The 22,199-nt window shown below is 45.1% G+C and overlaps 1 protein-coding gene across 1 annotated transcript in view; it reads left to right on the forward strand.

The window, feature by feature from the left end:
* Positions 1–22,199, forward strand: part of DMRT1 (doublesex and mab-3 related transcription factor 1) — a 139,399-nt gene that overhangs the window by 53,660 nt on the left and 63,540 nt on the right. Inside the window, exon 3 of the mRNA XM_007955983.1 lies at positions 11,965–12,248. Within this exon, the coding sequence (XP_007954174.1) occupies positions 11,965–12,248 (284 nt within the window). The remainder of the gene's footprint in view (positions 1–11,964; positions 12,249–22,199) is intronic.

The raw sequence follows: 22,199 nt of genomic DNA on the forward strand, positions 1-22,199 counted from the left end.
TTCCGGCCTGCTACTCTGGGCGGGCCTGAGTTTCCCCTCCTCACCTAATCCCTTCGGCTGATTGCTCTTCTGTCCGGGTTCAAGGCTTTTATCCCCTTCCCTGCTCTTCCAGCCTGCTACTCTGGCATCCCTGCATTGTCTCTCCTCACCTGTAAGCCGATATCCCTGTGGTGAGTTATAATAATAATAACATTTTCATAACCCCAGCTTACATGAATCAGTATGTCTCCAAGGCTAAAACTCTATGGTAATTTACCTTTGAACCTTCTAATGCACTCTGGTCAGAGTTATCATTATTACCCAACCACAGTGATGCTTCAAATGACATGGTGTCATCTGCACACGATACAAGCAGTATCTGTATCACTCCAGTGTTTGTATAATCAATAATTATGTCAAGGGAGCTCTAGTGGCATAGTGCCTAAGGCATTTGATTGTTAACCAGAAGGCTGGCAGTTCAAACCCACCAGCCACTCCTCAGAAGGAAGACTGGACAATCTACTTCTGTAGAGATACTGCCTTGGAAACCCAAGGAGGGTCAGTGGCAGTGAGTTTGGTTTTTAATTATGTCAAATTTTCTGGTGCTTGGGCTATAATTTTATGGTAAGTTATTTGTTTACCTCTGTTTTATTGACTGTGCAAAGACATTCAGCTGTGTGGGTAACAGATTATAACATTTTGAAGAATAGGAATTCTAGAACAATTAATTGAGGAACGTGTACATAGACTAAGAGGCAGTCATTTGAACAGAACAAGGGGATACTGCATGGTTTATAATCGGGAAGGGTATGTGTCAGGGTTGTATCCTTTTACCATACTTACTCAGTCTGCATGCTGAGCAAATAATCTGAGAATCTGGACTATACGAAGAAGAATGCAGCATCAGGATAGGAGGACGACTCATTAACAGCCTACCATATGCAGATGCCACAACCTTGCTTGCTGAAAGTGAAGAAGACTTGAAGCACTTACTGATGAAGATCAAAGACTATAGCCCTTTAGTATGGATTACACCTCAACATAAAGAAAACAAAAGTCCTCAGAAGTGGACCAGTAAGCAACAACATGATAAAGGGAGAAAATAATGACGTTGTCAAGGATTTAATTTTACTTGGATCCACAATTGTCACCTATGAAGTAGCTGTCAGGAAATCAAACTGTATTGCATTGGGCAAATCTGCTGTAAAAGACCTCTTTATAAAATGTTTAAAAGCAAAGATGTCACTTTGAAGACTAAGGTGCATCTGATCCAAACCATGGTATTATCAGTTACCTCATCTGCATGGGAAAGCTGGACAATGAATAAGGAAGACCAAAGAAGAATTGATGCACTTGAATTGTGTTGGTGAAGAATATTGAATGGACTGCCAGATGTACAAACAAATCGGTCATGGAGGAAGCGTAACTGGAATGCTCCTTAGAAGCAAGACTGGCCAGACTTTGTCTCTTGTACTTTGATCATATTATCAGAAGGGACCAGTCCCTGGAGAAGGATAGCATGTGTGGTAAAGTAGACGGTCAGTCAGTGAAAAAGGGAAAGGCCCTCAGTGAGATGGATTGATACAGTGACTGCACAACAGTGGGCTCAAGCCTGGCCATGATTGTGAGGATGGCACAGGACGGGGCAGTGTTTTGTTTTGTTGTACGTAGGATCTCTGTTAGAACTGACTCGATGGCACCTAACAACAGCAGTATTTGTGAACCTGTATTAGTAACTTTTGAGAATTGAGGTGGTAATTAAAGGAAAAGGAGGAGAAAAATCAGGAAAGGCTTCTGCTTAGTTCCTAATAATGTCATTCAGTGTAGAAGGATTTAACAAAAAAAATATTCTTAGTCTTCATATCATCTATGAAGTAATACATAAAAGCAATTGACAACTATGTCACATACTATTCTATGGTTAAAATGGATAATAAACATTCCTAAGGATTCTGTGTGGTCTAGTATAGGATGAGGTCCATGGGGATGACTTGACACCATGAGATACTGCAACCCTAGTGACAGCACTGAGAATTAGAAGAGTTTCTTAGATTCTGACACCTTCTGTCCCTCGAGTACAAGAGTGATGTACTGAGCCACCTTTGGCAAAACTTGTACTTTGAATGTAGAATGCATCTCTCCCTGCCTATACATGTTTGTATGTTTCCTATAGCTTAGGTGGGTTTGTTGTTAATTTTGTTTTGTTGTTAGTTTGTGACTTTGGAAACCTATAAGTAGGAGCTCTAGTGGCGTAGTATCTAAGGCATTTGACTGCTAACCAGAAGGCTGGCAGTTCAAACCTACCAGCCGCTCCTTGGAAGGAAGGTTGGGCAGTCTACGTCCATAATGATACCACCTTGGAAACCCAGTGAGGTGGTTGGTTGGTTGGTTGGATAAGTTAACAGAGTAGAACTGTTCCAAAGGCTGTAATCTGTTCTTGGCTGTTATCTGTTCTTGGCTGTAATCAATCCTTACTGAAACACATTGCTAAGTCTTTTCCTTTTGTGGTGCCACTGGGTGGGTGCAAACCATCAGTAAACCTTTTAGTTACCAGTGAGTACAAACCATTTGCACCCTCTACAGGCCTTGCCTGGGTGGGTCTATCCATCTCTGTGTTGGTTTTGAAACCTCCCCCTGGAGGATGAAGGAAGGACTCCATGGTTTCCTTTGTTCCCCGAGGTGCCACACAGCTTGTGTTGCACACAGTAGGGTCTCAGAAGTGGCTCTGGAATTAGATGTGAGTTGTTCTCTCCAGCAGCAGAAGGTGACAGGTAGTGATGTTTGCCTTGTTCATCATCATGGCTGTCAGTTCATGGTGTGGATGTAGGTTTCCAGCAGCCTCGCTGTCAGTTCTCAGCCCTGGCTAGTCTCAGAGCCAGCAATCCCCTTGGGCAGCCTGGGATTGTGTGAGTAGCAGCTCACTGAAGAAGGCGTGTCCCTCATGTGTGTTGGCATTGCCCATGTGTGTCCCTCTAGCTTCTTCCCATGTGTCCCTCTAGCTTCTCTGCCGCAGTTGTAGGGGAAGAGCACTGGAGTACTTCCTGTTGGTGCTGTTGGGTGCCATCAAGTCAACTCTGACTCATAGAACTCTCCCATAGGGTTTTCTAGACTGTAACTTTCATGGAGCAGATCACCAGGTCTTTCTCCCTCAGAGCCACTGTAGATTTGAACTGCCAGCCTTTTGATTAATGGCCAGCACTTAACCCTTGAGCCAGCAGGACTTCCTCAGGTTTTTGCTACATCTAGGAGATGTTAGGAGCTGACTGGTCTAGTGTTTTGGTTATTTAGTGCCACTCCGGCAGGAGTATATCACAAATGGAATGGCTTGAACAAACTAGACACAGAGTTGTCCTGCAGGTAACAAAGGAAAAATGTCTTTCCTTAAGGCACCCTGGTGGTGCAGTGGTTAAACACTGGAGTTAAAGGTTGATTGTTCAAACCCACCAGCTGCTCCATAGGAGAGTGACCTGGCAATCTGCTTTTATAAAGATGACAGTCTTAGAAACGCTATGGAGCAGTGGTCTGTCCTGTAGAGCTGCTATGAGTTAGAATCGGGTCTGCTTTGTTTTTTTTCCTCTACTGTTTGTTTTTCCCCCTGCAGCAAGCCAGGAGGTGAGTCGACTTTCTTGTTCTATGGGTGGCATCCTCCTGAATAGATGAAAGGTCATCACTCGACCAAAAAGTCTTTTCTAAAGACATTAATTTCTGTTAGAAAAAAAAAAAAAATGGGGAAAATGACTTGCAAGTCTTTTGTACCTTCCTGGCACTTAACACATTACTTGGTAACAAGTAACTTTGAGGTCTCAGACTTAACTAGTGGACCATTTTGCCTGATTGGTAGCCTTTAAGATTCAGAAACAAAGTAGGACGGGCACACTGTGCAAAGTAGTGAATTCCAAAGAGGACGAAATCTGGTGTCCATCAAATACAGCTGCCAACAGCGCACTAAAGCATACAGACGACCACAAAGATGGTGTAGGACCTGGCAGTGTTTCATTCTGTTGTGTGTACGTGAGCTCATGATGAGTCTGAAACTAACAACAGATATGCAAATTCATCATTGATAGGAGACCATTGGATCATAAATAGCCCTGTGATTTATCACTTATAAATTTGGATTTTATTTCTGTCCTTTCTTATGTCCTATAAGACTGTGGGGTATGGTTTTGTCATTGGAGGGGAAACACATCTCTGGATTTGCAGGTGAAGGACTTAAGGTCCAATGACTCTGGGAATCTTGACACTAGAGCAGAAGGAGGGGGAAGGCCTTCTCAGACCCTAAAATGAATTACTGGTTAACTACTATGAATGTGCCATGGGCCCCAAGACCAGCATACAGCACTGCAAAATCAATAAGGGTGTTTATCATGTTGGGGGTATTGATCTTTCATGAAGAGTGAATCATAATTTCACGCTGCATATGTTGGAAGCGAGGATGGCGAGACCTCGTCTCACGTACTTTGGACACATTATCAGGAGAGACCAGTCCGTCCCTGGAGAAGGATATCATGCGTGGTAAAGTAGAAGGTCAGCGAGAAAGAGTCAGACCCTCACTGAGATGGGTTGACACAGTTGTTACAACAATGAGCTCAAACATAGCAAGGATTGTGAGGATGGCACAGGACCAGGCAGTGTTTCATTCTGTTATACCTGGAGTTGCTGTGAGTCGTAATCGATCGCACAGTACCTAAGAACAACAACATTAGTAAAAAGAAAAAAATATCAGAGGAATTGTGAAGCCCCACCAAAGATCTGGACAGGCAGAAGGTGAATGTCAGAACCTTGAACATGAGCACTGGAATATGTGATGCCCTGGTCTACAGGCAACATCTCTACAGCATGTCTGCTGTGGTCCCTGGGTCAAATGCTTTGGGCAGTCTTTTCAGATCTGTATTTTTCCAGTGGAGCCCTAGTGGTGTAGTGGTTAAGCAATCAGCTGCTAACCAAAAGGTCAACACTTTGAACCTAGCAGCTGCTTCACAGCAGGGAGATGTGGCAGTCTGTTTCCATAAAGATTCCAGCCTTGGAAACCCTATGAGGCAGTTCTTTTCTGTCCTGCAGGGCCACTATGAGTAGGAATAGACTCGGCAGCAGCGGGATACTTTTCTGGCTCCTACTGCCTTTCCTCAAGTGGAACCTAGTCCTTTGAATCTGTCTATCTTATAATCCAAATTAGGACTATAACAGTGAGTTTAAAAAAAAAAAAAAGAAAGAAAATCACATTTTCTTTGAGTCAATTCCAAGTCATGGCGACTTCTGTGGTCTTTCTCCTTACTCATCGTGACCATGCAGTTTACAAGTCCTTGTGTATCTTAAACATGGAACAGGCAGGAGAAGCTTGCAGTCTGAACAAGGGGCCTGATAAAGACTGTCACATTTAGTCCCTGGATGGTGCACATGGTTTACACGCTCAGCTGCTAACTGGAAGGTTAGGGGTTTGAGTCCACCCGTAGGTTTCTCAGAAGAAAAGCCTGTCAAGCTGCTTCTGCAAAAGAGCCATTTAAAACCATGTTCTACACTAACACTTGTGGGGTCGTCATGAGTCGGAATCAACTCAACAGCAGTGAGTTTGTTTTTAGCTCAGGTTTATGGAACTTTGTAGCCTCTTCCTCCATCGTCCCTTTACGTGAACTGCAGCCTCATCCCTCCCCACCCCCTGTGAACACTACATGGTCCCTGGAATGTGTCCTGTGCTTTCCCTTCCTCGTGACTCGGTCGATACTATTCTCCTCTTTGAGTGCCTTCTTGCCATCTCTGAAATTGCCTCCATCTTGGCTGGTCTCTCCCCTGAGACCTTGCTGATGCCTCTGTGTGGACTAGAGTCAGGGGACGCCTACCTATACTGTTTCTGTGGCAATTAGATAATTATGTTGTAGATTTCTCAGGTCACGCCCAATTTTCCCAAATCCCAAATTCTTAAGAAATAGCACTTTTTTTTTTCTTTTAAAGATTTTTCTTTGTGTATTTGAGGACACTGAAGTAGTGCTTTGGACTCCACTGTGACTACTAATGAATGGATCCAATATGAATAGAAAAATACAATGTAAGGTGGGGGATAAATGGTCCTTGTGACATGTGTTGCCCTGGGTCGTCCAGAAGTCTTACGAGGATTGCTGAAGCTGGGCTTGACAGTGTTGCACTTGAGAGTGCCTAGCAAAGAGCAACCCCAAACCAAAGCAGTTGCCATTGAGTCAGTTCTGACTCGTGGTAACCCCGTGCGTTCCAGAGTGGAGCTGTGCTCCATATGGGGTTTTCAGTGGCTGATTGTTTTCGGAAAAAGATTGCCAAGCTTTCCTTTTGAGGAGCCTCTGGATAGACTCAAACCACCAACATTTGGTGAACAGCCAGGCAACTGTTGGCAGGGATTCCACCTGGCAAATAGTAGGGGCTTAATAAATATTTGTCAGATGGAGTGAGCGCTTGGAGAGATTGGCTTCATCTTTTGTGGTTAGGAGAAGTGAAGAACGTCCAGAGATAGGCCCCATAATCAGAGGCATTCGGCAGCAGCGTAAGCATGGCCTACACCGCTCTGCAGTGATTTGACTAGAAACCCAGCTTGCTCCCACAGTGTAATTCCTCTGTGTACTTAGTTGATATCAGGCAAGACTAAGTGATACAGGGCCTCCCAGCGTCACGTATTGTTAGGGAGAATGTATGGTGCGGTAGCTTTGACTCTTCAGAGTAGACTCGTCGTTCTCAGTCTTTGTGTTTTTCTTGTTCAGTGCTGTCAAGTCAGTCCCAACTCATAGCGATCCTGTGTGCAACGAAACGAAACATTGCCTGGTCGTGCCCCATCCTCACAATCGTTGCTATATGCTTGAGTCCACTGTTGCAGCCACTGTGTCAGTCTATCTCATTGCTGATCATCCTCTTTTTCACTGGCCCTCTGCTTCACCAAACATAATGTCCTTCTCCAGGGACTGGTCCCTCCTGACAACATTCTGGCTGTACTTCTTCCGAGACACATTTGTTCATTCCTCTGGCAGTCAGTAGCATATTCTATGTTCTTTGCCAGTACCACAGTTAAAGTGCATCTGTTCTTCTTCATGATCAGGATAAGTGAAGAACGCCTGGAGATAGGCCCCATCATCAGAGGCACTTTGTGGTAGTTAAGGTTATGTGTCACCTTGGCTGGGCCTGGTTTTGAGTGGCTGGGCAGCTGGATGTAGTGATTCCCCATGATGAGACTGGTAATCACCTTCATAATGGAATCTACTGTGAATAGCTGAGTAGCTACCTTAACGGATGTGCTCTGCTTCCAGTACATAAGAACATGCTTTGAGAAAGGCCTTGAGCTTTTTGGCACATCTGGATCCTGGGTTTGGCTGAGTCTTCCATCTCAGTAGCATGCCCTGTTGTCCGCCAATCTTGGGACTGTTTCTGGACTTGAACTAGTGGCCTGCCATGTTGCATGATAACCTTGGGACTGTGCCATTTTACTTGTCAACCTTGGGTTTGTCAGCCTCAGCAGCCAGCAGCTGTCAGAGTTAAGAGAAGCCTCTAGCTTCAGTGGGCCAAGAGCAAGAGGCAGAGCTGAAGCCCAAGGTCAACTGGCCTTCATCTAGCCCCTAGAGCTGGCACTTTGATCTGGGACTTCTAGCCTACTAAACTTTAAGAATAAATCCCTGTTTGTTCAAACCATACTTTTGTGGTATTTTCTATTAGAGCAGCACTAGCAGACCAAAGCAGTCTTCCTTATTCATTGTCCAGCTTTCCCATACACATGAGGTGATTGAGAATACCATGGTTTGGATCAGGTGCACCTTAGTCCTCAAAGTGACATCTTTGCTTTTTAACATTTGAAAGAGGTCTTTTGTAGCAGATTTGCCCAATGCATTCTGTCACTTGATTTCCTGGTAGTGCATCAGAATCACCTGGAGGACATGTGAAAACCCAGACCGCTGGGCCCCACCCACAGACTTTCTGATTCTGCAGGTCTGGAGTGTGGCCTGAGCATGTGCGTTGCTAACGGGTTCCCAAGTGATACTGATGCCGCTGGGGAGGGACTGCATCTTGCCGACCACTGGATCAAACACACATAGCTGCTGACCTAAACAAAGGTCGGTGGTTCAAACCCACCATCCACTGTAGGAGAAAAGACCTGGTGATGTGCTTCCATAAAGATTACGGCCTAGGAAACCTCATGGGGCAGGTTTGCTCTGTCCTATAATAAGGTCACCATAAATCAGAACCAACTCCATGGCACACACCAACAGTCTGATGGATGTCTGTTTCAAATTGGGACACTTCCATGCACCCTGAAGCATGCCCAGAAGGGCTGGGAATGATATAACTGTTTTTTAAAATTGACAAAACATTTTAAATTGGAACTTTAAATATAGTGGTTTTGAACATCACTCTCCTTAAAATGTCACTTTGAAGAGTGCTTTAACATTTTAAGAGTGTAAAAATATTTAGGCAGTATAGTGACTGTTAACCAGAAGACTGGAGGTTCAAACCCACCAGCCACTCCTTGGAAGGAAGGTTGGGCAATCTACTTCCAAAGTGATGCTGCCTCAGAAACCCAAAAAGGGGTCTTTATGAGTCGGATCCAACTCCCAGGGCAGTTGTTGCGTTGCGTTTTTGTGAATCTTATAAAACTCATAGGGTTTTATTATTTCAGTGTTGGAGTGAAACAGTACTTTTCCAGCAACAGACATCTCAGTGTATTCTTAAAGCTCATTACAATTTGGAAGAGGAAATAAGATACAGGGAAATAGGAGAGTGATGGTGTTGTTAGCTAATCGTGGTCAGCTATAGCAAAACAAATCATCTCATTGACCTGGCATAGCATCTTGTTTGAGGTTTACTATCCAATTCATAAGGAACCCTGTTTTGCACTCAGCTGCTAACTGAAAGGTCAGTGATTCAAATCCATCAGCAGCTTCATGGGAGAAAGATGAGATAGTCTGCTTCCGTTAAGGATGACAGCCTTGGAAACCCTATGGGGCAGTTCTCCTCTGCTCTATTGAGTTTCTAGGAGTCAGAATCTACATGCTGGCAATGGGTTTGGTTAACAATGCTGGTTATAGAAGCCTGTCTCTCGTCATTTTGACGGGTATTTCTGCCTTCGTTTAGATGCCTGATAAACTGAGGTATGACAAAAAGCTCCTAAGATTTTGTTGCTGTTGGGTGCCATTGAGTCAATTCAGACTCACAGCAATCTTGTGTGACAGAGCAGAACTGACTCACAGGGTTTCCTAATGTCATCTTTGTAAGGAAGCAGATGGCTGGGTCTTTTTTCTACTGATTCAAACTGCCATCCTTTCAGTTAGCAGTTGAATGCTTCACCACTGCACCACCAGGGCTCCTTAGGACTCCATTGAACTATGCCCTGGTCCTAGAATGCTGCTGTCTTTGGGCTTCTCTTTACTTCTTTGCCTGTTTCTATATTTGGTTTCCTTCACTTTGCACATTTGCTTTTGAAGGGCAGGTCCTAGATGGTGTCTCTTTTTTTCCAGCAGGATAAGGACAGCATCTAAAATGCCTTCATAAGTGCCCATGAGATTTTAACAGCTTACCAAAAATTCCTCTTCTCACTTAAGTGACTGTATAACTTCTCTGTTATATTGTTGCTTTTATAATCAGATAAATAATAAAGATTCAATACAAAACAAAAGAATTTGATACTGAAAATAGCCAATCATGCCACCAATTTGGTGTTTAAAATAAGAGAGGACCAGAAGAGACGTTCAAGAGCTCTGGTAGCGTAATGCCTAAGGCACTTGACTGCTAACCAGAAGGCTGGTGGTTCAAACCTACCAGCCACTCCTTGGAAAGAAGATGGGGCAATCTACTTTCGTAGTGATACCGCCTCAGAAACCCAAGGAGGGGTCGCTGTGAGACAGGTCTGACTCGAGGGCACATAACAACAATAACAGCAACAGAAGGGATGTTCAGACATCAATAACTGAGCGTGTGGAGTGAGGAAATTGGAGTTTCTCATCTAGTGGTTCGGTGATCAGTTACAGGAGCCCAAGGTGGATGGTGGAATTCCTGGGTGGTTACCTCACTCCACTGCTAACCAAAAAGTCAGTGTTCAAGTCCACCCAGAAGCACTTAGAAGAAATACCTGGCATTCTCCTGAAAAATGGGCCACTGCAAAGCCAATGGAGCAGGTTTACCCTGACACACTCGGTCACCTTGAGTGAAAGTTGACTCCGTGGGAACTGGTTACTAGTGTCATAGACTGTAAACCCCCAGAGGGCAGGGCCAGTCTCACACCATACAGCCATTTCAGACACTCACAGCAGCACTTGGACCCTTGTTTAAGAAATGTCCATTGGATGGATGGATGGATGGCTTAGGATTGACACAGTTTAAAGTCTAGACCAGGGGCTGGCAACAAATAGCCAGACCACTACATCAGGCCAGTGCCAGCATATATATAAAGTTTTACTGGAACACAGTCATGCCGAGACTGTGGCCATATCTCCCACAGGCTCTCAAATCCTTACTGTCTGGACTTTTACAGAAGAAGCTTGCCTGCCCTTGGTCCATACTGTTATCCAGATTTCTGCAGGCTTCTGTATCAGCATAGAAGGAAGTAAAGGAGAAACAATGTTTGCTTAAACCCCTAGCATCTGGCTTTGACTTTCTGACCTATCTTTCTCACCACTGGAGGTAGAGAGCCCCAGTATGAATATTTATTTACTTTATTTAAAGGGAAATGCAATGACAGCCATTCCTCAGAGAGATTGTGGGTTCCAGACCACTGCAATAAAGTGAAGATCCCAGTAAAGTGAGTTATATGAATGTTTTGGTTTCCCAGTGCATATTAAAGTTACATTTATACTCTACTGTAGTCTATGAGGGAGCTCTGGTAGCATAGTGGCTAAGGCACTTGACTGCTAACCAGAAGGCTGGCTGTTCAAACCCACTAGCCACTCCTCGGAAGGAAGGTTGGGCAATCCTACTTCCGTAGTGATACTGCCTCGGAAACCCAAGGAGGGGTCGCTATGAGTCGGGTCCGACTCGACGGCACATAACAACAACAACAACAACGTAGTCTATGAAGGAGCTCTGGTAGCATAGTGCCTAAGGCATTTAACTGCTAACCAGGAGGCTGGTGGTTCAAACCCACCAGCCACTCCTCGGAAGGAAGGTCAGGCAATCTACTTCCGTCGTGATACTGCCTCAGAAACCCAAAGAGTGGCCGCTATGGGTCAGATCTGACTCAATGGCAGTGTGTTTGGTTTGGTGGTAGTCTATGAAGTGTGCAATAGCGTGATGAGAAAGTTTGAAATACTGTGAGAATGACCAAAATGTAACACAAAGTGAGCACATGCTGTTGGAAGAAGGACACCTATAGACTTGCTCAGTAAAGGGTTACCAAAAAACAAAACAAATCCACTGCCATTGATTTGATTCCTAATCATAGCAATCCAGTGGGACAGAGTAGAACTGCCTCATAGGGTTTCCTAGGCTGTTAGTCTTTACTGAAGCAGACTACCTTATCTTCCTCCTGTGGAGCAGCTCGTGGGTTTGAACCACAGACCTTTTGGGTAGCAGCTGAATGTCTTAACCACTGCGCCACTAGAGCTTCTACAGGGTTGACACAAACCTTCATTTTTTTTTTTTTTTAAAGCAGTATCTGCAAAGTGCGGTAAAGCAAAGTGCAGTAAAATGAGATATGCCTGTAATTTTGTTGTAAGAACATTACGACAGCCAGCTTAGCTAGACTTGATCTGCAATTTAAGATTGGAGTTTCTGGGTGGAGCTTAGACTGTCTGGCTTTATGTAATTAAAACCACCTCCGAAATGTGTTTGGTTTCCCAGTACAGATCGTCAGCCAGAGCCCTTCAGCTGTGCCCCTAGGGAGAGGCAAGCCAGCCTGAGAAACCCTCCTTTATTTTGGCAGCAGGAGAAGCTGCAGACGATTTTGTTACCTACATACTCAGCTACCTTGCTCTGTCAGGGTTTAGAGGGAAAGTCTTGAGGAGCCGTCACTCATCATGTGGTCTTTCTCTTTTTTCCTCTTTTCAGAGGGACGGATGGCCATCCAGGATATCCCTGCTGCCACCAGCAGAGGGCACATGGAGAACGCACCCGACCTGGTTCCTGACTCCACCTACTACAGCAGCTTCTACCAGCCGTCTCTGTTCCCTTACTACAACAACCTGTACAACTACCCACAGTACTCCATGGCCCTGGCCACTGACTCCTCACACGGGGACATGGGGAATCCCCTTGGGGGGTCCCCTGTGAAGAATAGCCTGCGGAACCTGCCGGCAACTTATGTGCCTGGTCAGACAGGAAACCAGTGGCAGGTAAGATATTACCCGAGAGTAGACTGGATGTGCAAACACCACACTTTCAGACACACAGATACCCTCACACACACACTCTTAACACACAGAGAGAGCACCTTACATGCCTGATCAGACGGGAAACCAGTAGCAGGTAAGATTACTTGAGAGTAGACTGGATATGCAAACACCACACTCAGACACTCACAGGTACCCTCACACACACACTTTTAACACACACAGAGAGCACCTTACATGCCTGGTGAGACAGGAAACCAGTGGCAGGTAACCCGAGAAAGGACTGGATATAGGAACACCATACTCACAGACACCCAACCATCTATCTGAGGCCTACCTCGTCTACCTTGTCTCTCACTTTCTGGGAGAAGCTTAGAAATGCTGGGTGCAGCCTTCTGGGTGCAGTGAGCTCAGTGATGCCTTTGTGCCCTGGGAAGGAGTGTTGTGGTCTGTGTGACTCCACAGACAAAAGTAAGGCAAAGAGGTGGCACATTCTCCTGTTGGGCCAACCTGGGTGCCTTCTGAGCTAACAGCAAAGGCCAGGTTTTTTGTTTTTTTTGTTTTTTAATTGTGATTTGGATGAAAGTTTACAGAGCAAATTCACTTTCCATACAGCAGTTCACATACACTTTGTCTCATGACATTGACTACAATTTACCACAATGCAACAGTTCTCCTCCCACTTCTTCCCCATAGTTACCTCTTCACTGTGCACTCCTGCCCCCTGAGCTGTCTTCCTGTGCATACACAGCCCTTCTGTTTTCCCATGATTGTTCTCTCCAAGGAGTGTATCTACCTAGTATAAATGTTCACCTCATATGTCTGTCTTTTATTTGGCTGGAAGCCCAAGGTGTCAGTTCACTTCCAGACCTGAAGGGCATCTAGGGGCCATAGTCTGAATGGTTCCATCAGGCTCCATCAGTTCAGCAAACCTGGTCCTTTTTCTTTTTTTCCAAATGATTTTGAGTTTTGTTCCACATTGTTCTCCCTCTCTATCCAGGATCTCATATATATATCCCCCCTCTGAGTGGTTGACAGTGGTAGTGGGGCACCATCTAGTTCTTCTGGTCTCATAATTGTATAGGCTGAGGATTGCATGGTGTACCAGTTGCTTTGGACTAATTGTTTCCATGAATCTTTGGTTTTCTTCATTTTTCTTTGCTCTGGATGAGGAGAGACCCATCATTGCATCTAGATGGCTGATTGAAAGCTTTTAAGATCCCAGTTGCTACTTGCCATAGTAGGAGGTGGAACAATGTTCTGTATAATGTATTATACCAGTTGTGCTTGATGTCCCCTGAGACTATGGTCCCAAGCCCACAGGTTCAACTACTCGGTCACTCTGGGTAGCTTACTGTGCCCAAGAAGTGACCACAACCTTGTCTCTTGTCAGCTCTACTATATACCTGGGAAGTCTTACAGACACAAATACACTTGTAGAAACATTTTCTGCCAACCCTATACATGATCTTGGGCATACTTCCCCCTGCATAGCCATACCTAATAGTTCAGCCTGTCTACCCATCTGTCCACCCGTATATACATGTTTGCCTTCACTGACAACGCAGTACTATATGTGCAAAAGGGTCCATCTTTGTTGTCTGTACTTCCCATATACCTCTCTGTGCCTTCCTCTACAATGCCACCATGTTGATCACTCACATTTGGTACATTGCCCTTCTCTTCACCCAAATCAATACTTGTCTCTACCTATCTAACAGTATTCTCTCCACTCCCCTCCCACGCTTGTTAACCAACAAAGAAAATTTCCTTCCATATATAAACCTTCCCTTGACTCTTTACAATAACAGATTAATACAATATTTGTCCTTCTGTGGTTGATTTATTTCAGTCTGCATAATGTCCTCCAAGTTCATCCACATTAATGCGGTAGTTTGTAGAGTCTATGTTATTATTTAGGGTTGCATAGTATTCCGTTGTGTGTATGTACCATAGTTTGTTTATCCATTCTTCAGTTGATGGAAGTCTAGGTTTCTATCTTTTGCAGATGCCAGGCTTTTATCTGCTCAGTATGTGTTTGGAAAAGAGTGTGCAGTCAAGAACGTTTGCTATTTGGGGTAAAAGAAAGGATTTTGCTCCAGGAGAGAAGGCGTGTTCTTGCAGGGCTATCCTGTCTCCTGTCTGAACCTTTCCATCCTGCTGACTCCAGGCACTGAAAGAGGCTGGGCCACCACGAAGTGGGGGTGCTTGCTGTACCAGGTGAAAGGTTATAGTCGGGACCTCCAGCCCCCTTCCAAACCTGAGTTATTCTGATTCTGTGAGAACCAGCCCCATTTTGGAAGCATGGATTGTGCTCAGGTTTTCTCAACTTAAAAATGGATTTCCTTTTTTGTTGTTCAGAATATACACATCAGAACATGCACCAGTTCAACAATTTCTGCATTTACAGTTCAGTGACATTGATAATATTCTTCGAGTTGTGTCACCATTCTCGCCCTCCATTTCCAAGTTGTTCCTCCCCTACTAGCATCTTACCTCCCCAGAAGATTCTTGTCTGTCTTGTTCTTGTCAATTTGATCCCATACAAATAGATCTGAAAAGAGCCCAGTGTTTAAGATAGACATTCATTACTAATTAAGCTAAACTATTGTTTGGTTTAAATAAGACTTCAGGGGATATTTTTGGTTTAAGGTTTAAAGATTATCTCAGGGCAATCATTTCGAGGGTTCATCCAGCCTCCATGGCTCCAGAAAGTCTGAATTCTATGAGAATCTGAAATTCTGTTCTACTTTTTCCCCCTTTCGATCAGGATTCTTCTATAGAAACTTTAATCAAAGTATTTAGTAATGGCAGCCAGACACCATGCAGTTCTTCTGTTCTCGTGGCAGAGGAGGCAGTTGTTCATGGAGGCAGTTATTACATTTCCTCCTCAGCAGAGTGAGATTTGATTCCAACAAAATGTGACACATTTATTTGGTAGTTTAGGGCAAGACTTTGACTTCCGTATGCCCACATTTGAAAATGTGAGCTGAAATTTTCCTTTGAGCAATAGAGTAGTATTGCATTTCCTCTCCCTTGCTTAGGTGTGGGACAGTTGTTAATATTCAAGTCACGCTACTCTGGGTTCTCTTGCTACTCTCAAGGAATCTGACCTCTTGGGCTTATTAAAATGTCAGCTTTAATCCTCAGGGTTGCAAATTTTCCTGTTCTCCATATGTTTTATGTTTTGAATCATATTTTATTTTTTGGAAGAAACTTAAAGCTAGCTGGTGTCAGAATTGCGAGGTAATTAAAAAAAAAAAAAAAAGGAGCCCTGGTGGCACCATGGTTACATGCTTAGCTGCTAACTGAAAGGTTGGCAGTTCAAACCCACCCAGCAGCTTTACAAGAGAGAGACTTGGCAATCTGCTCTGTAAAGATTACAGCCTAGAAACCCCTATGAGGCAATTCTACTTTGTCATCTGGGGTCACTGAGTCAGAATTGATTCTGTGGTCCCCAACAACAGCACACATTGTCATAAGTTTTCTCTATGTTTTATGTTTAGACTCCTTAGAAGTGGGAGTACCCAGACTTTATCTCATGTAACTTGGTCACATTGTCAGAAGGAACCAGTCCTTGAAGAAGATACCATGCCTGGTAAAGTAGAGGGTCAGTGAAAAAGGAGAAGACTCTCAATGAGATAGATTGACACAGTGGCTGGAACAGTGGCTGGAACAGTGGGCTCAAGCATAGCAAAGATATTGAGGGTGATGCAGGACCAGGCAGTGTTTTGTTCTGTTGTACACAGGGTCACTATGAGTCAGAAATGACTTGATGGCACCTAACAACAACATATTTTTTTGGAAGGCACTTAAAGTCTGTTGGTATTACAATTTAGATCTAACATGAGTGCTAAAGAAGTGCGATGGCTGACAGGTGTTTACGCTGGGTCCCTTCGGGCTTTTGAAAGGGCCATTTGAGTTTGATGGTTTGGGGCAGTTTTTAGGTTGACTGCTATTGTGGGTCTAAAAAAGGCACCTTCTCCCACAGATTGCCCAGAACCATGGGCTATACAGTTGGAGCTATACATCCTGGATTTCTGGCTGCTGCCTGGCTTTGAGGAGAAAGTAGGAAGGGGAGTGTGGTAGTTAAGGTTGTACGTCAATTTGGCTGGGCCTGGTTGAGTGGCTGGACAGCTGGTGGTAGTTATTCCCCATGATAAGACTGGCAGTCATCTCCATGGTGAGATCTACCACAAGCAGCTGAGTAGCTGCTTTTGGGCTGTATCTGCTTCCTATATATAAGAAGCAGCTTTGGGAATGGTCTCTAGCTTATGGCACGCTTGAACCCTGCATGTAGCCGTGTCGTTGTTCAGCAGCCTGCCATGCTCTGCCAGTCTTGGGACTTTCAGTGGACTTGAGTTAGTGGCTTGCTGTGTTGTTTGGTAACATTGGGACTGTGCTTTTTTACTTGTCAGCCTTGGGCTTGTCAGTCTCAGCAGTCAGCAGCTGTCTGAGTGAAGAAACATCTCTAACTCCACTGAGCTGGGAGCAGGAAGGAGAGCTGAAGCCCAAGTTTGAGGGGCTTTCACCCAGCCCCTAGAGCCTGGCACTTTGAACTCAGACTTAAAGCCTCCAAACTATAAGAGAATAAACTCCTCTATTTGTTAAAGCCATCCCATTTATGGTATTTTCTGTTGAGCAGCACAGAGGTAACCAAAACAAGGAGAGACTGTGAACCTGTTGCATGAGAGAAAGAGAAAGCGAAAGTGTTTTTATGAAAGAGAGACAATCAGCTCAAGATGAGTTTTGTAGCAGAGTCAGAAATCTCATAAAATGTCAGGAACCCCTGGGTGTGCAAATGATGAACATGCTCGCCTGTTAAGTGTGGAGATTCTAGTTTACCTAGAGGTGCCTCAGAAGAAAGGCCTGGTGATCTACTTCTGAAAAATCAGCATTGGAGACTCTTTGGAGCGCAGTTCTGCTGTGACACGCATGGGGGCACCATGAGTAGAGACCACTCTATGGCAAGTGGTTGCTGGTATCAATATTACATTTCAGGGATAAAGAATGCCTGACTTAGGAACTGAATGGCTCCCTTTATAAGCACATCATCAGTACAGTAGAGGTCAGAGGGTTCTAAGGAACTGGGAGTCTGTGGTGGGGAGTTTCCTTCTGGCCTGGCTGGCTCAGGAATGTGCTCTGGCTATGCCCTTTGGAAGGTGCCTGGCCCCTCCTGGGGGAGGAGGGGCTGCTGGCCTACTTTGCTATCTTGTTCTAGGAAGATGGCCCATAGCAGTACTTGGGGAGCACCTTGCTGCTCTAGCTCCACCAGGCCTCACCCTGAAGAGCCTCACTCAGAGACTAGACCCCATTCATTACCTGACTTGCCACTGCTCAGCCGGCTCTCTGCTAACTCTTCAGCCCAAGGCCTCATCTGACGTCATCCTCCTCCCTCATGGGGCTCCAGGCTGAGTGACTGTGCATGCTGGGGAGTGGGTGAAGAGTTCCAACAAAGAGCGCCTTTCTGAGTCCTAGAAAAGCCTGACTGTGCTGGAGATAAATTTCGTTGTTTTTTTGAGCTCGACTTCATAGAGATCAGCGAGGAAGGTGCTTGATTATTTGCAGAAAGAAACCACCGACTTTTTATTGTGAAGTTGAGACTTCCAACAAGGCTCCTCTCCCTGTATTAAGCGAGCCCCAGATAATGACTGAGTGCCTAAACCAAACACAAACCTGTTCCTATGAAGTCAATTCCAACTCACAGCAACCGTTGTGGAGTGCCTACTCTTAAATGCAAAAGGAGCCCTACCAGCACAGTGATTAAGCACTTGGCTGCTGACAGAAAAGGTCAGTGGTTTGAACATACCCGGTGGTAGCAGAGAAGAGAGGCCTGGGGAGCTGCTTCTGTAAGATGACAGCTTTGGAAACCCTATGGGGCAGTTCTGCCCTGCCCTGTGGAGTTGCTGTGAGTTGGAATTAACTCAATGGCAATAGGTTTTTTTGGTTTTTGGTGGTGCAGTGGTTAACTGCTTGGCTGCTAACTGAAAGGTCAGCAGTTTAAGCCCATTAGCAGCTCCATGGGAGAAAAGATCTGGCATCTACTCCCATAAAGAAGACAGCTCAGCAAACCCTATGGGGCAATTCTTCTGTTTTTTGTCAAGTTGCTATAAGTCAGAATCAACTCAGACAGGAACAGATTTAATAAGTGTAAGGAGTCTCTGGGTGTCGCAGGTGGTTCACACCCTTGGCTGCTAACCGAAAGGTTGGCAGCTTCAATTCACTCAGAGGTGCCTTGGAAGAAAGACCTGGTGATCTACTTCTGAAAAACAAGCCATTGGAAATCCTGTAGAACCCAGTTCTGCTCTCACACACAGAGGGGTGCTGAGAGTCGAGGCTGACTTGATGGCAACTTATTTTTTTTTTAGTAACTGCAGACCCATTGATTAGAGAGCTGCCAGGTAGCATAGTGGCTAAGGCACTTGACTGCTAACCAGTGACCCACCAGCCACTCCTCGGAAGGAAGGTTGGCATTCCTACTTCCGTAGTGATACTGCCTCGGAAACCCAAGGAGGGGTCGCTATGAGTCGGGGCCTACTCGATGGCAAATAACAACAACTGGGTCATCACCCCAAATTCTGAGTGTCTCTGTGGTAACCGAGAGCTGGTCTCCCTGCCTTTGCTCTGCTCCAGGTGATGAAGATGCATGGGCCAATCATAGACCTTGTCCTGTTGTGAAACAGGGACAACATTTGTGACACTGGAAGAAACTCAGGATGGATGGCTGGTTCCGCTGGCCAGCAGCTCAATTTCACTTCTGCATTTAATTGCCTGCAAAAGCTGTTTATTGCCAGGCGCACTCCTCCACGGCCACATTATCTCTTAAATAAACATGTTGTACCAGGCTGACAAGGGAGAGGTGCACAGCAAGCAAGCAGAAATAAATATGCGAGGGCTCTGAGCCGTCCCCTGCATTTTCTTTCTGTCCCCGTGGCAGTCACCCTCCTGACTGCTTCCTGGAAGCTCCTGCCACCTGATGTGTAGTCTGATTCCAGCCACAGTGAGGGTCAAATGGCAACAGAAGTGATTTCGTTCCTCCTGGTGGTGATTTTGGTTTCAGACTGACAAGTCTCATGATAAGGTTGCCCATTTACAATTATGCACCTGGGTGGGATGAGTTCATCTATGAAGTAAGCATGCATTGAAGGCATACAGTATGCTTGGAATATGTTACTGCTGCTGGTTGCCATGGAGTTGGCTTTGACTTGGGGCAACTTTATTTATAACAGAACAAAATGGTGCCCAGTCCTGCATCATCTTCACGATGGTTGGTATGTCTGCATCATCCAGCACTGTATAGGGTCTTAGGCTGAGTTCTCTAGAGAAGCAAAACCTGTGAAGCTTATATATAAAAAGGGATAGACATTTATCTCAAGGAAATGGCTCATGCCATTGTAGAGGCTGACAAGTCCCAAGTCTGTGGCCAGATGTCAGGCCGGAGGCTTCTCCTGACTCACAGCTGCAGGGGCTGGTGGATCCAGGATCAGCAGGCAATACAATCAGGCTGCTGGTTTGGAGCCTGACTAATCCAGGATCAGCGGGTGAAACAGCAGGCTGTTGGCTTACAGGCTGCAAAGGCAATAATCCCAGGATCAGCAAATAATATATATGGCAGGCCGTTGAGTCAAGTTCAAGAATTGGAGGTCAGTTGATGAGCCTGATGCAGGATCTAGATAGAGCAAAAAGCCAGAGATCTTTGCCAGAACCTCCATACACACACACACACACACACACACACATATGTACATATATGTATACATACATATATGTGTGTGTGTGTGTCTGTATATATATGTATAGGAAGCAGGTCACACCCCCAAGGAGACTCCCTTTCAGCTGATTGGCTGCTCACAACAGATCTCATCATGGAGGTGCTCATATCAGATCTCATCATGGGGCATGACTGCATCATAACTGCGAAACCACTGAAAATCATGGCCCAGCCAGGTTGACACCCAACCTTAACTATCATGTGTGATTCATGAGGTTTCCTTTGGCTGATTTTTAGAAGTAGGTCACCAGGCTTTTCTTCTTAGACTGTCTCTTGGTTTGGAAGCTTTACTGAAACCTGTCCACCTTCGTGACTCTGTTAGTATTTGAAATACTGGTAGCATCCCTTCCAGCATCACAGCAATTGGCAAGACACTATGTAAATGTCATTGTTGCCCATTTACGATTATGAATGTAACTAGAATGCATTCATTTACTAAATACGCATGCATTGAGGGCCTACTGTGTGCTGGGGATATACCATTGAACAAAGCAGACAAAACAAAAGCAGGTGTGGAGGAAGGCTGCTTCTGTCAAATAAAAGCAGAGTTGAGGGGTATCCTAGTACCCCTGGATCTGAAACTGAGGTACAGGCAGGAACAGAAGCCAATTCTGGCATCTGGGACTTGGAGCACAGGGAAAAGGTACCCCGGTGACTGCTCCTTGGATAGCACTACAGTGCCTTCAGCCTGCTGAGGGCCAGGGGTCAGGCAGAGCTCAGTAAGAAGCCCTCATCCTGACTCAGATGCTTGTGCATCAGTATCGTTGCTGTATGATTCACAGTAGCCAAAAGGTGGAAACCACCCGAGCTTCCAGCAACAGGAGAATGGAGAAACAGTGTGGTCCATCCATACAATGGGACTTAGCCATAAAGAGAAATGACGTTCTGATACATGTTGCAATCATGGATGGATCTTGAGAACATCCAAAAAACAAACAGACAAAAAAAACTAACTGGTGTTGAGTCAATTAGATTCATAGCAACCCTTCCTTGGGTTTCTGAAGCAGTATCTCTACAGAAGTAGATTGCCTAACCTTCCTTCTGGGGAGTAAGCTGGTGGGTTTGAACTGCTAGCCTTTTGATTAGCAGTCAAATGCATTAGGCGCTATGCCACTAGAGCTTCTAAACATCATACTGAGCAAAAGTAGTCCTTCACAAAAGGACCAATAGTGTATGGCTCCACTTATATGAAATAATCTAGAATAGGCCATTCTATGGAGACACCTGTTTATTAGTGGTGGCCAGGGGCTTGAGAAAGGGGGCTGGAGAGTCATTGCTTAAGGGACACTGAGGTTCCATTGGACACAATGACAGACTTTTGGAAACGCATCGTGATGATGGTAGAATGGCAATAGTGACTATAATTAATGTTACTGGATTGTACGCTTAATAATAGTTAAAAGGACACATTGTGTTGTATGTTTTGTTGCTTTTTTCAAGTGCCATAGAGTTGATTCAGGCTCATAATGATCCCGTGTGACAGAGTACAACTGCCACATAAGGTTTTCTTGGCTATCATCTTTATGGAAGCTGATTGTCAGGTCTTTTCTCCTATAAAGCTATTGGGTGGGTTCGAACTGCTGACCTTTTGGTTAGGAGCCAAGCAGTTAACTGATGTTTTACCATGATAAAATTGAAATAAAAACAGCAAAAGCCTCTGACTCCTGGGTGGCCTGCCCACAGATGTTCCAGCAGTGCAGTGAGCGGCCTGGCAGTGCCTGTGTTTCACAGGGCAGCCTCTTCTCCTTTCTTTAGTGTGACTCGGCACCAGGACAGCCTGTTGGCTAAGAGCATCAGAAAGAAGTGACTTCGAGCAGATGCAGGATGGGGGCAGCCACAGCCCCTTTGCAGCCGTGCTAGGAATCCTCACAGGATTGTCCGGCGGCGGGGTGGGGCAATAAGAAGCAACACAAACCTAGCTCCCATCTCAGGGAGACACAGTTGTCATCAGTAGTTGTAAGAGTTCTTAAATGTTAAAAGAAGGATCTGTGTGTTACCTTGCGCTGCTGTAACAGAAATCCCGTAAGTGGGTGGCTTTAAATAATAGACATTTATCTTTATGTAGTTTGGGAAATGAGAAGTCTGAGACAGGGTCTCGGCTGTGTCTCTTCCTTCTGTGGGTCTCTCTCCTAGTTTGAGTGATCCTTGCAGCCTGGTGTCTGTCTTCCCTTGTGTCTGTGTCT

Source organism: Orycteropus afer, unplaced genomic scaffold, assembly GCF_000298275.1.
Source record: "Orycteropus afer afer isolate SDZICR_OR568_19922 unplaced genomic scaffold, OryAfe1.0 scaffold00569, whole genome shotgun sequence".
NCBI lineage: Eukaryota > Metazoa > Chordata > Mammalia > Tubulidentata > Orycteropodidae > Orycteropus > Orycteropus afer.